The 15,533-nt window shown below is 39.2% G+C and overlaps 1 protein-coding gene across 1 annotated transcript in view; it reads right to left on the reverse strand.

Moving 5' to 3' along the window:
• MYOM2 (myomesin 2) overlaps positions 1–2,283 on the reverse strand; it is a 77,884-nt gene extending 75,601 nt beyond the window's left edge. Inside the window, exons 1-2 of the mRNA XM_040598167.1 lie at positions 2,177–2,283; positions 1,036–1,155 (exon numbers count right to left, since the gene is read on the reverse strand). Of these exons, the coding sequence (XP_040454101.1) occupies positions 1,036–1,155; positions 2,177–2,283 (227 nt within the window). The remainder of the gene's footprint in view (positions 1–1,035; positions 1,156–2,176) is intronic.
• Between the last annotated feature and the right edge of the window lie 13,250 nt (positions 2,284–15,533).

Genomic DNA, 15,533 nt, shown 5'->3' on the forward strand with positions numbered 1-15,533 from the left:
CATAGATTTTTTAGAATTCCTAAAAAAAAACTACTCATAAACATTTTCAGAAGGAGCTAGCTCGTGCTTCTGCATTCATGCTGATTCAGTAATCAACCTACACTAGTCTTTGCCTTGCCACCAGAACAAAGGGAGGGAGCTGAACATCAGGCATTTCTAACACGACTGTCATTGTAGAATACAGTAAGACTCTTAAAGCATAACCCAGCATGCTGTGAAGCAAATGAGAAGACTTGCATAAGCTTCAGTGAGCAGTAGATCAAGACATTATTTGTATAGTATTTTTAAAATATTTCTTCATACCATTTCAATGTACTTTATATACCAGCCTTTTTCTGCCATGTATTTTTTTATATTGATAAAAATTAAGACAGTTTTTAAAAAAATAAATCAGAGTATACAAATTATTTTGATATTCCTAGAACATTGTGTTTCTAGGACATATATTTAAAAACAATCAAAGTACCAGAACCATAGGAATGTATATGATTTTCGCAACACATTTTCTACAAAAAATGCAGGATTCATTCTTGTAGTAAAAATTCTCTGTGTCTTTGGTGCAGTCATTGTAGAGCATGGCAGAGAAGAAACAGTCAAAATCACTAACAGGAATATTGCTGTCAGCACATTTACTATAGGACTTCATATCAAGGCTGTAACTGAGATGTGACAGTGAGTCCTCTTGATATTAAGGAAAGAACTCAAAATGTTTAAATTGATCCAAGTCAGAAATTTAGGAATAGTGAAGTGAATCAGTTAAAAATTGACTTTTGGATCCCAGGCAGATTCTAATTTATTTTGGTTTTAAAGCTGTTTTCGAGGGTCAGAGTGGGGATTAGGGGAACGACGCTGGGTTGAAATGTGAGATTGAAAGTGACACTCAGTCATTTAGTATTCCAGCCAAAATAGATTACTGAAGAACAGTGACAGAGAAGCCTCCAGTCTTTTCAACTCTGAAAAGAGGCCGGGCAAAAGAGTGATACTAAATGGTACCAGAGCCACTACACAGGTCAGATGGGACAAACAGAGCTTTACCTTTTCCTGGATTCTTGTATTGCTTCGTGAGCCAAGGTGCGTGCCCTCCTGGCACAGAGTCTACATGTTGTTTTTCCCAAGCCAGTTGATTCATAATAAGCAGCCTGTCTTGAAGCTGCCCTTCAAATATAAAAGACATTGTTATAACCCGGCAATTCTGGTAAAACATGAACTCAAAAGTATAAGAAACAACTTTAAATGAGCTGAATACCATGACCAAGCACTGTTCAGTGAGAAACCTGCTTTGCATCCCTCCTTGACTGCACTAGGGTGCTGCTTCTCACTTGCCCTTCAAGGGCTTAATGCCCATCATCTGTCACTGGAGATTATTAGGCATTTTATTTCATTCAGTTCTATTAAATTTATACTTATCTCAGTCTTCAGTCATTCAAGTGCTGTGATAACACTTCAGTGAACCATGAGGGTACCAACCTGTGTAATAGACAAATCACACAGAATCCCTACAACATTTTCTATTTCTAAATATTCCTGCCTTTCTGTACTTCACAAAACCTTCTGCATAAACTCTTGTCTTTCATAAGGGAAGCTGGACAAGCTAGACAGCTAGCTAGGCATCTTACTTACTAAGGAGGGAGGACAGGGATTCTTAATCAGCCAAGATTCAAAGCTCCAGGCTTCGAAATAAAAAGATCATGTATCTTGTGGCTAAAACTCTGAGATTTCACATGAGAGGAGTTAAAGCTTTATTTAATTTTTAAAAAGGAAACTGAATGACAAAAACTATAATTAAGAATAGCCAGCTTCAGGAGACAGCATATCCTCACGTCACATGGAAGAATGGGTAAAAAATTGTTTCTGTGATTTACAAGTTTAATGACAATTTTTTTAAGTCAGAGTTTCAATTGAAGCCTAAAAGAATTTCCAATTTGGAAATAGTAAACAGGACAGATCTTGAGGTAAAATGTCTGTGTGGTTGTATTGCAATGTAGCTAGAAAGCCTAGCTATGCTGGTGGCACTCTATAGACGAGCATCCCAATGGAAGGAATTGATAAAACTACCATTCTGAATAAATCACAGTTTTGGGGAACAGAGGAGGAAGCTAAATATCTTGATTCTAAGAACTGATTACCCAAAATAGAAACTTCTCTATGCTCCATATGTAAAATACAAGGCACTTACTTTCTTGCTGCATATTCCTCAAGTACATATCTTGTCTGGATGTTGCGATAGGACTGATCAAAGTGCTTGTGCCTCCTCTGGTAAAATGGCACTGCTACTGAAGACATATTTCAGTTTGTTACAATCAGCAGTTCCTGCAGAGAGTGAAATCACATTTAGCCATATATTTCAGACAATTAGGTTTGATATTTTTTGATACTTAGATGTCCATGTACATATACAAATGTATAAAATTCCATCAGTTTATGACAAATAGAGTCATCAATGATATAAATGGGTACCTCAGGCAATATCTTATCAGCCACACAGTGTAAGCTATGGAATCATAGATGATAAAGCTAGAAGAGAATTTGTTGGATCATTTTTCCCCTTCTTTGCAGATGTCATTTAACATCTCTGTAGAAATTTCCAGGGATGGAAATTTGACAGCTTTTGGGGCATTTTCAGGTGTTCCAGCTCTTTGCTCTTCAAACCTTTTACTTTGCCCCTTGCTGCAAATTTTTATGCTCACTGTTTCTTGTCCAATTCACCATGACAACAAGATATAGTCTGTATTCACCCATTTTTGCAGCAGCCTGTTGAAGATTTTTTTTCACATCTCCTTTCAGCTCTCTTGTTTAAACTAAACAAAGCTTTTCTCATGGGTTATTTTTTCTATACTGTCAATCATTCTGGTTGTCCTCCAGTGGACTTTCTCCAAAGCATGGCATAGTTTGATCAGTAATTGGGTAGAAGGTTCTCAGAAACATTCAGGCAGCTCCCAGAAGCAGTGTGGGTGGGAAGAGCATGTTTCCCACTGAATTGGAGTTAAGCAAATTCCCAACCATGGCATTAAAAGAACCTAGAGGTGCCTACCTCTTTGGGCTCATTAGAAATATGATGACAACTTATTGTGAAAGTAGGGAATGTTACCAGCCATGTGCTGAGTAGGTGCCAGCTTGTGTAACTACTGTCTGCTGAATAAGTCCCATTTACAGTCTCAGCTGGATATGGGGCTCTCTAGTCCTGGGCCACCTGGCCTAAACAGCGGTGAGGGATTCCAGGGGGCAACTGAACAGCCAACACCTTCCCCAGCTGCACTTCAGTGACAACAGGAGCAATTTCCCAATATAAAGTCTATAAAGCAGCTTGGGCCAAATCCTGAGGATTTTAGTCAAGTAAATTCCTGCAATAACATCTAATTTCCTTCTGGCAGGCAAGGGGAGCACCCCCGTTGTTCCACCATGGGGGATGCAGTTTGTTAGCTCTGCCCCAGCATCTGGGGCACAGGCAGAGCCATGGCCAGGGACCCACCTCAGGGCTACCCATGGGAAGTGAAGCAACACTAGCTCATCCAGGGGCCACACCAAGAGGGTGTCAGCGTCCTGGGGGCTGACTGTTCCTGCCTAGCCTCCCCCAGGGCTCCCCCCACCCTGCCCATGGCCCAGGATGCCACATCCAGACCCCAGGGCCCTCAGCCCTGCCTCCAGCTGGTCTCCGGCTCCTCACAGCCTGACCCTGCCCGGCCACGGACCTGCCAAGGAGAACCTGCCTGTGAGGGAACTCCTCAGACCCACACCAAAAGTCTGCATTTGTAACAAGAAGACCCATAAGTAGGCAGCTTCATAACAAACCTCAAATGAAAGCTTAAGGGGATTTGAATAGAAGTCTTATAAACTCATTAAGCTGTAACACGAGCCCCTTTTACTTAATTTCAAAGGTACTGGTACTTAATTTCAACTGGTACTGACCAGTTTTAGGCTGTGTTATGTTCCCTATCAAACACCTGGAGATACATGCTCTGGGGACAAAAATGAGCAATATCCACATTAAAATTCAATTTAAAACTGTTTCAGGGAAAAGTAATTTCTGATAAAATGAATCTAGTTCAAAATTGAAGAAATAACTGCATTGTAACCTTTCGAATTCCAGGTAATTTTTTTGGTTTCATTAATCTTTTTACTGTGTGAAAAGTACATGCAATCAATGTACCTTAATGAAATATTGTTGAAAATAAGTTTCTAAATGTTTATTACATAATCTGAAAGCAATGATGTTTTCTGTCACATAACGGAATTTTTATTAGTATCTCATATTTTGAAAAATCATTTTGCAAAATCCCCATCTGAAAATGGGAAGCAATAATAAAACTGTTGAAAAATTACAGATATTATCAAGACTTTTGCATTAGTTTTTAAAGTGTGGCTTGTTAAAATTTTTTCTAATTATATTCCTAGCCAGATTGTATGTGTAAAAAAAAAATATTTTCTACATTTCATTGCAGCAATTTATTCTTGAAAAATGAGAGCTAGATTTCTTATACAACACGTCATATTTTCAGAAAGAATGTATAACGATTCATTGAAAGACTGCAATTCTTCTAGCAAGTCATTTCATTTTGTGTGCTCATTTGGCAGGGTTTTTTTGCCTGAACTGTATAAAATTAAACCCAAATAATTTAAAAAAAACAAAAACAAACAAACAAACAAACAAACAAAAAAAACCACAAACTGTGGTTTATAGGCTAAGAAATTGAACCTTTAAACACAGTAAAATACCTGTAAATACCATATTTCCAGTACATAGTATTTACCAACAAAAGGAAATGCTAGTTATTGATTAAGTTGTGTAATAAATTCCATCTGTGGCTGACTTAGTTTCAGGTATTTGAAAGCAGAGTCAGATGTCCCCAAGTCATGACATTCTTAAATCAGCTAGTTTTAATTTTCCAGGAAAAAGGTCTCTGCCAGAGAGCAGTAAATATACTCAATATTACATCGTATTAAAAAAAAAGTCATGAGACCTAAAGAGATGAGTTTCTACAATTTATCACCTGATAGCTGCATCTTCTGCATAGTCTATAGTTACCTTTTCAGTCCTTTTTCAAGAGATATGAGAATGACAAGTCACACGTTGAAGAACGAGAGCTTTAGGCAAAACACCAGACGCTGCAAGACAAAAATAGAACAGGTTTACAATGTTGCTATGGAACATTAAAGAAATATATTACCACCTTTCTAGAGAAATAAGAAAGTTAACATGACCCAAGCTAGTACAGCACAGTGCAGCACCTTGCAGAGATGCTAGTTTAGTTAGGTGCCCTCGTGCAATGCTGAGCTGACATGGACTTACTAACTCACCATATGACATACTGTCTGTTACATGGTTACACAGATCCATGAGCATCCTTGGCTTCTCCTAGTTTTGATACTGGCACATGACGTTATGCTATACCTGCAGACACCAAATACTGGGGGTTTTCCTGCTTTCTAACTGTGTGACTGTTGTGTATATGACATTTGACTTCCCCCATAGTTCATATGTTAACTGGATAGTTAATTGTATAATGTTCCCTCTTTTCTAATTTTAATTAGCCTTTTTACCTGAATGAAGGTGCAAAGGGCAAACCTGTAGATTAAGCTGACTCATCTGTCAAGTGCTACTCATGTTTACGTGTGGCCCAGTTAAGTAATTCTGTGAATTTGTCAACATGTGATTTACATGTTGCTATGCATGTAACTTCCACTGCAATCTGACATAGAAAGGTTGCAGAGTAATGTCAACGTGTCTAGATGGATCACAGTGCAGGTTATTTTCATTTTTTGGGGAAGGAGAAAACATCTTTGTCGTTTACAGTTCAGCCTTTTCCACTAAATGTAAAACTTACACTGTAATTAGCGTATCTTCTCGTATTAATCAGCACCCAAGGTTTCTTGAAATTTGGGTTCAAATCTTTTTTACATTTACCCAAACACCCTTAGAACAGAAAAAAGCATAGCCATCCACTCCCAGCCTCCATGCAAGCAATTAACTGAGCTCGTTAACAGCCAGACTCATTTTGCCTTCTGTTAACACAAAGGGGAGCAGCCTGTCAACAATTCCAAATGTAATAATCATCATCAGTTCATTTCAATGATGCTTGCAGAGTATGTATTTGATACTTAATAGTGCTGCAAAGACAAGTACCTGAAGAGCAAAATCAGAGCCCTGCTCTAAAACCACCTTCAGCAGAGTCCACAGAGCATGTAGGGTATGTTGAGTTCATAATAAGAGACATTTCTATTGTCTTCCTAGGAACAATGTGTTGACTTTTCCCAGTTTTCCACTGATACTCATTTATGTGAGATGTTTGAAATATATACCAATATTTAGTCAACCCACCACTAACAGAGTAAATAACACCATACGCGGATGACAACTTAGCCGTGCTGAAGTTGTTGATTTAGGTGAACTAAGATTTTATTACTGGTAGTGTCTGGAGACCTAATTATACTGAGAGGTCAATTGGTGGAACTGACACAAAATCAAGATGCAGGTAGAAGTTTGGCAGAGGCATTGGGTGAAAAAAAAAAACAAACCAAAACACTTCCCAGTGGGCAATTGAAAATTCGACAACAACAACAAAAAAGCATAAATAGGCCAAGAGACAGACAAATTTATTTTCTGGTTAATTGTAGCAATTTAAAACGCAAATCTCAAGCTCTATTCACTAAGTTCTAGTGGTATGTGACTGCAAGAGTTACAGAGAACTTGCTGAAATATATGGCCTGTGTGACACAAACAACCCTTGAACTTCATCCATGCAGATCCTCTTAACATCCCTAGTTTTCAAAAAAAAGACCTAAAGTTACAGGACAAGATGATCCTAAAATATTTAGTCTTTCATCCTCTACTTTTTTGGTGGAACACAGCGACATTGTACTCCTACCTTCTTTGTTTATTATTCCTATTTATTTCTATGACTGAAAATGCTAGGGACATCAGAAGGACCTAAATAGCACTCATCTATGTGCTGTATAAACCACTCAGAAGACTATTAAACCCAAACAAAACTATTCAGTCAGTCAAAATGTTCTTAAAGATTAATGACATAAAACACAGATGAATTAAACTGTTCACATATACATTTCCACATGCTTAGTAGCATGTATACAACAATTTATACTTGATCATGAGTAAAGGCAGAGTTCCCAGGCCAGGATATGCATAGTTTCATGCCATAGTAATGCTGATCTGAATAGAAAGCAATAATCTAGGACCACATGACAAGGGGCCACATACTTCAGCAGAGAAGCCAGGGGTCTGATATAGACATTGTTAGTTTGATAAGCAAGTTAATTTAAGATTTAAAGGACAGGCAGTAAATTCTAGCATGATCATTCGCATAGCCTCATAGAGCAGGCACACGACCAAATAAATTGATGGATGGGACTGATAAATGCCATGGGAAGAAGAGCACGGTTGTGCTCACCATAGATAGACAACTTGAATTCCCAGACTCTGGAGGCTCCTGTCATGAGCAATGCACTATACAGCATGTACTTTGCCTGACCTGTCAACGCTATACTATGGAACATGCACTTTCTCTGCTCATCTCTGTCCTTGTCCATCTGCAGAAGTGCCAGAAACGATTTGCGGGTCTTGCCTGCCCTCATGTAGCCTGTCCTCCTCATTCTGGCTGAAAGATCAGTACATCCTGCTCCTAAGTGCATATCCTCATTCTTGCTTCCTTGGTATCTCATATTTCTTAAGTATTTTTAACTATTTGTATTGACTTGAAGGTTTGTCCTGTTTTTCCCGTGATGTAAGCATTGTTTCCTCTACCTGTCTGTAGTTCTGCTTGCTGTTCTCCACATTGTTCAAAGGTAAGTATTGTCAGGAAGCCCTGTTTTGTCAACCTTTGTAGAGGGCCTGGTAATACCTTCTCCATTTTGGTAATGAACTTCTAAAATGCTAATATGTCTCTCTGGTCTTTTATCTCTATATGCATGTGTGTATTTAGAACTTACACAGAAAATTATGTTCTGTGTGTGAAAAAGGATGAACTTAAAAAACCACACAATCTACTGTCATTTTAGGATGCTTCTTTCTTTCCCATTAAAGAGTTTTTTCCTTCTGCATAATAAGAATTCAGTTTTAACTTTTCTGATAACAGAATACAAATGCTTCTGGAATTAAAAAAAAAAGCATATGGAATTCTTATTTCCTAAAACCCTGTAGAATTCCAGATATTACTCAGCAAGCTTTGAGATTCCTTGTCTTTTCTTTTCTGATGTCTTTAGCTACATCCTAGCTGGTCTTATGTTTTACTGATAACACTTCCTTTGTTTGGGAATAGTATTATCCTAGTTTCACAAAGTTTTAAACAGAAATATTTTTCAATCTGGTTCATATCATCCACAGAAATGCACGCATTACTTTTCTCATTAAATCTGAAAAGGGAGTACTCTCCCAGGTAGGGAGATGCTTTCTCATGAATTCATGATCTTAGATGACTGGGAATTAAATGAGGCTGAATTTGTCCACATTGACTTGAAACCCTGTTATCCTAAAATTCCAAATGCACAAAAAGTTGCAACATGTTCTGAAAAAGTTTTAAGATTTCCCTTCACTTGGCAAGTGTATTACATCAACTGGACAGCAAGGAATGTGAGACAGTGAGATAGTGGAAGTCACTTCCCATCATCTCAGCCTTCGTTATCCTTCATTATGATACATTCATTGACTCACAGCTATTATCAACACACAGGCATAGTTTCAAGAACATGAACATGATTTCCCAAGACTCTATCAGTGGCATTTTGCTGGAATTTTCATATGGGGGAGAGCACATCACATAGCCTAGAACAATATAGACAACTGAAATGTGTCTCCTGAAGACATGTACTTGAAAGTATGGTAGACAAAAGATAAAAGTAGAAATTTTTGTTCTAGCTACACCCTGTTCTTAGAATGCCAAGTAGTTTTGCCAGCTACTACAGAATTTTATGCTTAATTATTTACACACTTCAGAGAAATCACATTTTGTCTCTATATAGTATAAGCACACAAGAAAGTGGCACTGCCAATATATATGCAATTGGAGAAGCACATATACCAATAGAGCTATCGACTGGTATAAAGTAGTTCTTTGTATGCAGAAAGAAACAAAGGAAATGTAATACACAATGAAATCAATCTGACTATGCACAGAATAAAAGGATTCAACTTTTTTGTTTGTCTTTTCATAAATCAGTCTGTGTCCTGCTTATTGCTTGTTTTCCCCAAGGAAGGTAATTTATTTTTTACAGAAAAACACTCAACACCCTCCCACAATCACTCTCATTTGTTCTGAACAAGGAAAACCTAGATGAAAAATGGACTTACCAAGGGATTTAGAAAAATTGTGAAGCAAAGAGGAAGACCAGCCTTTCCCAGCTTAGTAAACTCTGGCTGAGGAAAACAAAAATAATTCTCCTCTCTAAAGGCTACTGACCCTTCACGCCCATTTAAGGGCAGATCAGTGCTATATTTAGAACTACCCAAGTGATTCTCCCAAAACTGAGGTCAGCATAATAGGCAATAAGGGTCTGATATAAAGGCAGAAGAAAAGCCCTACCCCATATGCAGTTTTACACTGTATTTTAATAAAAGATAGACCTTATTCCTAAAAAAAAGCTATTGTTTGTGTTGAAAGTTGAAGGTTCTTTTTCCAGCAACACCAAGCACATGGGAAAGAGTTTAATGTCAGAAAACAGTTTAAACTTTTTATTTAGAAAATATTGACATTTTGAAATAATCAGTAACTCAGAAGACCAGTGAGGAGACGCAAACTCCAGAATCTTATTAGTAGAGACATGAGATCCCCTTGGTGCCTCAGGCTGTAAAATGAGCCTCCCTATTGCCTCCTTAAGAGCTCCCTGTATTTGAGAACATGGCTGCAACATGTAAAGGCATAGCAACAGTATAAGAAGCCTATTAATATGCATTTAAAGAAAGCCCAATTCCTCCTCACCGTTTCCATCTCCATAATATCACCAGTGAACCTGAGAGAGATTTCTCTGTGTCTTGTAGGTAAAGTAGGAAGAATAGACAGAGGCATGTACATGCAAAGAAAAAAACACAGCCAAAGCACTCAGTTCTGTGAGACCCTGCTGGTTCCTGATTACTACCAACTAAAATAGAGGTTTGGTGCCTGTAGGGCTCCTAGATTTCTATCCAGAAGCTCCAAGGCACCACTGTGGTGGCTCTGACATGTCCAGATGCGATGGGGTAGCAGCACTGGCTCTGCAGAGCTGGTGAGCATGGGCTCAGTTACTCTGCCCCATTCCGGTGGTATGCAACCCCGCAGGGATTTGTCCCGTTATGTGAGCCCATATAGGGGAAGGGAAGAGAAGGAAACGCAGGACCTCCGAAAAGCCTTTGTAACAAGCATGAAGCAATAATTGCATTCCTCCTATTCTGTCTGGAAATAGGACAACTATATCTGGGAAAACCTGGCTATATGGCAGACCTAATCACACCTCATGACTTGGCCCATAATGACTCAAATATCCTGTGAGTCAGCAACACACAATAAGCGGGGAAATTATTGATATTCAAAGTATGTCAAAACAACAAGATCTTTAAATTCACTTATATAGTAATAGGGTCAAGACCAAAGTCACTAAATGACAATTAAGATCTTCCAGTGCTTGATATAAAAAACTTTGATATATGAACAATGCTCTTTTAAGTCACGCTCGCTTCTTATGCATACATGTATGGGAAGCAGAGCAAAATATGGAAAAGCCATTAACCAACTCATTCTTCTTGCATTCACAGTATTAATCCAAGTTTCCTAAATAGCTCTGGTAAGGAACTTTCCTAAACTTTCTTATTGTCTAGGACTACCATTTGCTTGACACAGACTTCTCCCTTCCTCCCATCGATCTTAAATTATAACTCTGTTGGACAGAATTAGATCTACAGAGACAGACACATTGGAATGAGTGCATATGTACTGAGCATAGATGTTGCTCCAGAAGCAGCTGTCAAAGTAATTAGCACGTAATAAAGCAGAACAAACCCACTTTACTTACACAGCTCCTTTTCTCTCCTACTGCATTTTCCTATGGGAGGTAAGAGTGGTTTTCATGAAAACTTTAAAGTTCTCATTGCATTCTCTGCTCTTAATTTCTTATTCTATATTTATTATCTTTAAAGAAATAGAGGAATGTACAGCCTGCTCTGTCTGCCTTCACACTTGAACTCTCTTCTATTTTAAGTTCTTTCTTCGGGGTGTGGTTAGATATCAAAAATATGAAAGTGCATCCTGAGGGTTGTAGGGAACATGCCATAGACAAGAACAAGCCACACAGTGAGGCCAGTCCCGTTGTCTCCAGGTAAGTCAATAAATAAATTCTCCTCTTCATAGCTATTCACAATACAGGATAGAAGGGGAAACTGCAATATTGTCCTATTCAGTGGCATTGAAATTTAGGTAGCAGAGCACAAAAATTATACAGCATTTTAATTGTAAAATAATTTACATTATGTTCTCAAACAAACTTCCTTCCTGACACTGAAGACATCTTTCCCTGATGCCTCCACTTCCCAAATAGAAGTTCTTCCCCAAAAGGTGTGTTTTTAAAGCAGAGATTTAGCAGGGTATCAAGAGGATTATTCAAGCACTTAAAACTGAGCATGTGCTAAAATCCTTTTGTGAATGTGGTATTTTAGAACTACCTCTTTATCTTATACCAGTCCCTACATGTGGGTTGTTTAATTGATACAGGCTTAAGTAAAGGCTCAACTACCCCAGTAAAGGGGGAACATGAAGACCTGAAATGGAGCTCAGAAAAAAGATGCATTAGGTTTTTAGCTACTGGAGGAAACATCAAAACAGTAATGAAATGAAATGGTGTCAGAAGAGGTAAGTTTTTGGCCTGTAAAAGTGCCTTAATAGTGACATTGTGCTTTTAGCTTTCTCCAGTTCCAAGAAAACCTAATGCATCTTTGTATGGCAGCTTCAGAAGTCCAGCTTTGTGAATACGTCAATGCTTGCAGCATATTTATAGTTTCATATAAATTAAAAGACTGGTAACTAGCAATGAAGTTCCTTATCCCTGCGGCAGCCCTAATTATTCACAAAGCCCTATGGTAAAGTTTCTAAAGCCATGCTAGAACAACAGATACTGCGCACTGGTGATCATAGAACAGTCTCCTGGATTTCTTTCACAGCTGCCAAGGTCCTAGCATCTCCCTTGGCATTACAAATGAGAGACAAAACAATGCACACAAATTCAACCATGTGAAAACAAATTGTGCTCTTTCCTCAATTACCTTTGGGCAGAAGTTCAGGATTATCAGGTATGGGGTCCATATATATACCAAATAGAATGTGTCTTATTCAAAGGAGAATACCACCACCTGAAAGACCTAATTCAAATAAATTTTGGAGGCAGTGCACCTGCTTATGAAGATTTGCTAACAAGAGAGCAGTAACAGATGCACTTGACTGCTGACAGCACTGTAAATGTGTTCATGCAGCTGAGCACAAATCCACAAGGGAAAACACACCTGACTGCCTACTTATTTCTTTTTTTTTTTTTTTCTTTTGGGGGGGTGGGTGGGTGGGGGGTGGGGGAGAGAACAACCCCATCTCTGCTCCTAAGAAACTTAAACAGTTCTTTCTACCTTCTGCTTTCTGCTTATTTTAATTTTTCTCCATGCATTTTCTCTTCCTTTATTAAAACCTTTTCTTTTTTTTTTTTTTTGGCACCCGACTTACAAGCATTGTAAGGCTGGCTACATGCAGCTGCGAACTGCCAAAAGGTAAAACTACCTTTCCCAGAAATTAAGATGGGCTGTGTGGAGATAAGAGCATGGAAGAGCCAAGACACTCGGAGGAGGAGAAAAAGGAGATACTTGCAACCAAGGGAAGGCTGTGCAGCTCCTGGGAGAGAGGGTGATGGCAGCTGTAAAAAAAAACCACTTGCTGGAAGCTGTTTTAAACAGTCAGACAGGGTTTTTCAACTTGTAATTCCAACCGAACTAGACTGAACTGCATCCAGAACATCAGACACTTCTAGTACCAGCCTTTGAACAAATACTAAAATACCTGAATATATAAATGTTGGAATTTTTTTCCCCTGCAACTTAAGATAAAATTAATCTCTTAGTAAGTATCCTTATTTATATCTAAGAAGACACACACCTGTGAGTTACAGTGAGTCAATAATTTATAAGATATTTAAATGGTAATGTGTCACCCTGCAGTCCAAGGACCCACTCTGGAGTACATCAGAGTCAGTGGTAAGGTTTTACTGACTCAGGAAAGCTCTGATTCATACCCTTCTTGATTTAACACCTCTTTTAAAAGCTGACAGAGGGTTAGCTCAGCCACAAACAGAAAATACGGGGTTGCCTGGTGCAGCAGAATGTTTCAACTACTTGTTTTATGAGTTACTGCAAGTGGCAACACGAGTATATTTTCCACTGCTTTGAACAACATAAAGTACTCTAGAGCTGGTAACAGGCTGACAGTGATACTTTAATTAAACTTGGTGCTTCAGCCAGTGGGAATGCATACCTAAATACATTTTGCTAAATTTTAGGGTGAGCCAAGTAAATTACAGTCTCTCACCAATGATGTGAAGTTACAGCTCACATTCCAAATGTTGTTGGGATTTTGGGTTTTTTTTCCTTAATTTAATCAAATCTTTTGGAAGTGTTTGCGATACACCTTAACAAAACCAACAGCACTTACTACAAGTTTGTTAACTGTAGTTATGTAGACAAACCATACCATAGGAGACCCTATAGCAGTATATCAGCTCAGTGACACCTCTTCATTTGCTATTACAATGAAATCTATTTTTCAGCCAAGTGCAAAGATGAGGACCATAAGGGTGTCTGTCTTACCCTAGTATAATTATTCAAGTGTCACACGACACCCTCTGCAGATATCCACTGTAGCAACAGCTATCTCTATCATCTAATCTCAGATTAATCAACAGATTAAATAGAGACACAGCCACAGGTTTTAAGCAAACAGAGACTGGAACTAGTTACACTACAGTCATGTGCCTTCACCACTCTGGGAAATGCAGGGAAGACACCTATAGTCCCAAAGGACCACTGGGAGCACCATGCAAAGTCTATTTTAATGCCTTCAGGCTTTAGTAGCTGCCGGCTGTGGGGGTTACTGCTCGTAACAGCACCTTCATACAGGACTTACACCAGACTTAATAAGCACAGGCAACCCAGTCACAGAATCACAGAATGGTTGAGGTTGGAAGCAAGCCCTGAAAGTCATCGTGCCCAGCCCACCTGCTCAAGCAGGGCCACCTAAAGCCAGTTGCCCAGCACCATGTCCAAAGAGCCTTTGAATATCTCTAAGGATGGAGACTACACAACCTCCCTGAGCAACCTGTGCAATGCTTGACCACCCTCACTGTAAAAAACAAAAAGGGTTTCCTGATGTTTAGAACCTCCTGTGTTTCAGTTTGCGCCCGCTGACTGCGGTCCTGTCCCCTCCTCCTCTTGGTCTGGCAGATACTGAAGGTCACTAGTGCAGACACACAGACGATGCTCTCTGTGTTCACAAGCACACACACATTTGCTGTCTGGTCACCTACTGTCTGTGGTCTAAGTCAGTGCTCACTGCACGCAGATGCACGCACTCATACACTCATCCCACAGGTACCCCACTCCCAGGCCTCGCACTCAATACCTACACGTAGGGTGTAGGGGCACAAATAGCTGGCACCCCTTCCACTCATACCAGTCCCCAAAGTAACAGCACTCAGTCCATGCACCATTCATACGTGGGATGAAGAGTGAGATTATACATAGCTGAGAAAGGTTTTAAAGAAGACAGGACAGACTGCAGTGGTCAGACACAGGGCTCAGCCGCTGTAATGACCAGCCCTATTTTATACATAACCGACCCCTTTTATACCCCTTTCTGTCTGTTCCTCTCATTGTTCCTCCCTGATTCCTTCCCCTAAACATTTCTTCATCACTTTGCACAGATCTACCAATTCCCATTCCTCTGGTCCAGCATTCAGGATCCTCACCCACCCCATCCCAACCACTCCAGTTATAATCTTCTGTTTCAAAGTCCAGGTTAGTTTTTCTGGAGTAGCTCATCAATTAGTACGACTGGCAAGGTTTGTTTCTTCTCATAAACTCTATCATTGTCTGTCAGGTCTGTGTCTCTGTATGTTTGTAGCCTTCACCTTTTCTTATCAACCTGAATTTAGGTGCTCCTTAACCAGATCATCTTTCTGAAATAAGTATTCTCACACTCCACTATCCTTATCAATTAGTGCCACTAACCAGATTTTACTTCTGGTTATTGACTTTCTTATCAATAGTTAGTCGCACTTTTTGTGTTTGTGTGTTTGGCTTTCCTCTTTTCCTTATCATCCTATTTGACATGGTCCTCAGTCAGATAATCTTACAGAAAAAAATTCTCACACTCCACATAGCCTCACACAGATAACATGGAAATTATCTGCTCCTCTTTCACAGGGGTGAAGGAGAAGGAAAGGAATACATAACAGATCATACAGCAGATCACCTGCATGATGAGTCCAATGTGAGAGCTGATACGAAAACGTCAAATGGTATC

This window comes from Falco naumanni, chromosome 6, assembly GCF_017639655.2.
Source record: "Falco naumanni isolate bFalNau1 chromosome 6, bFalNau1.pat, whole genome shotgun sequence".
NCBI lineage: Eukaryota > Metazoa > Chordata > Aves > Falconiformes > Falconidae > Falco > Falco naumanni.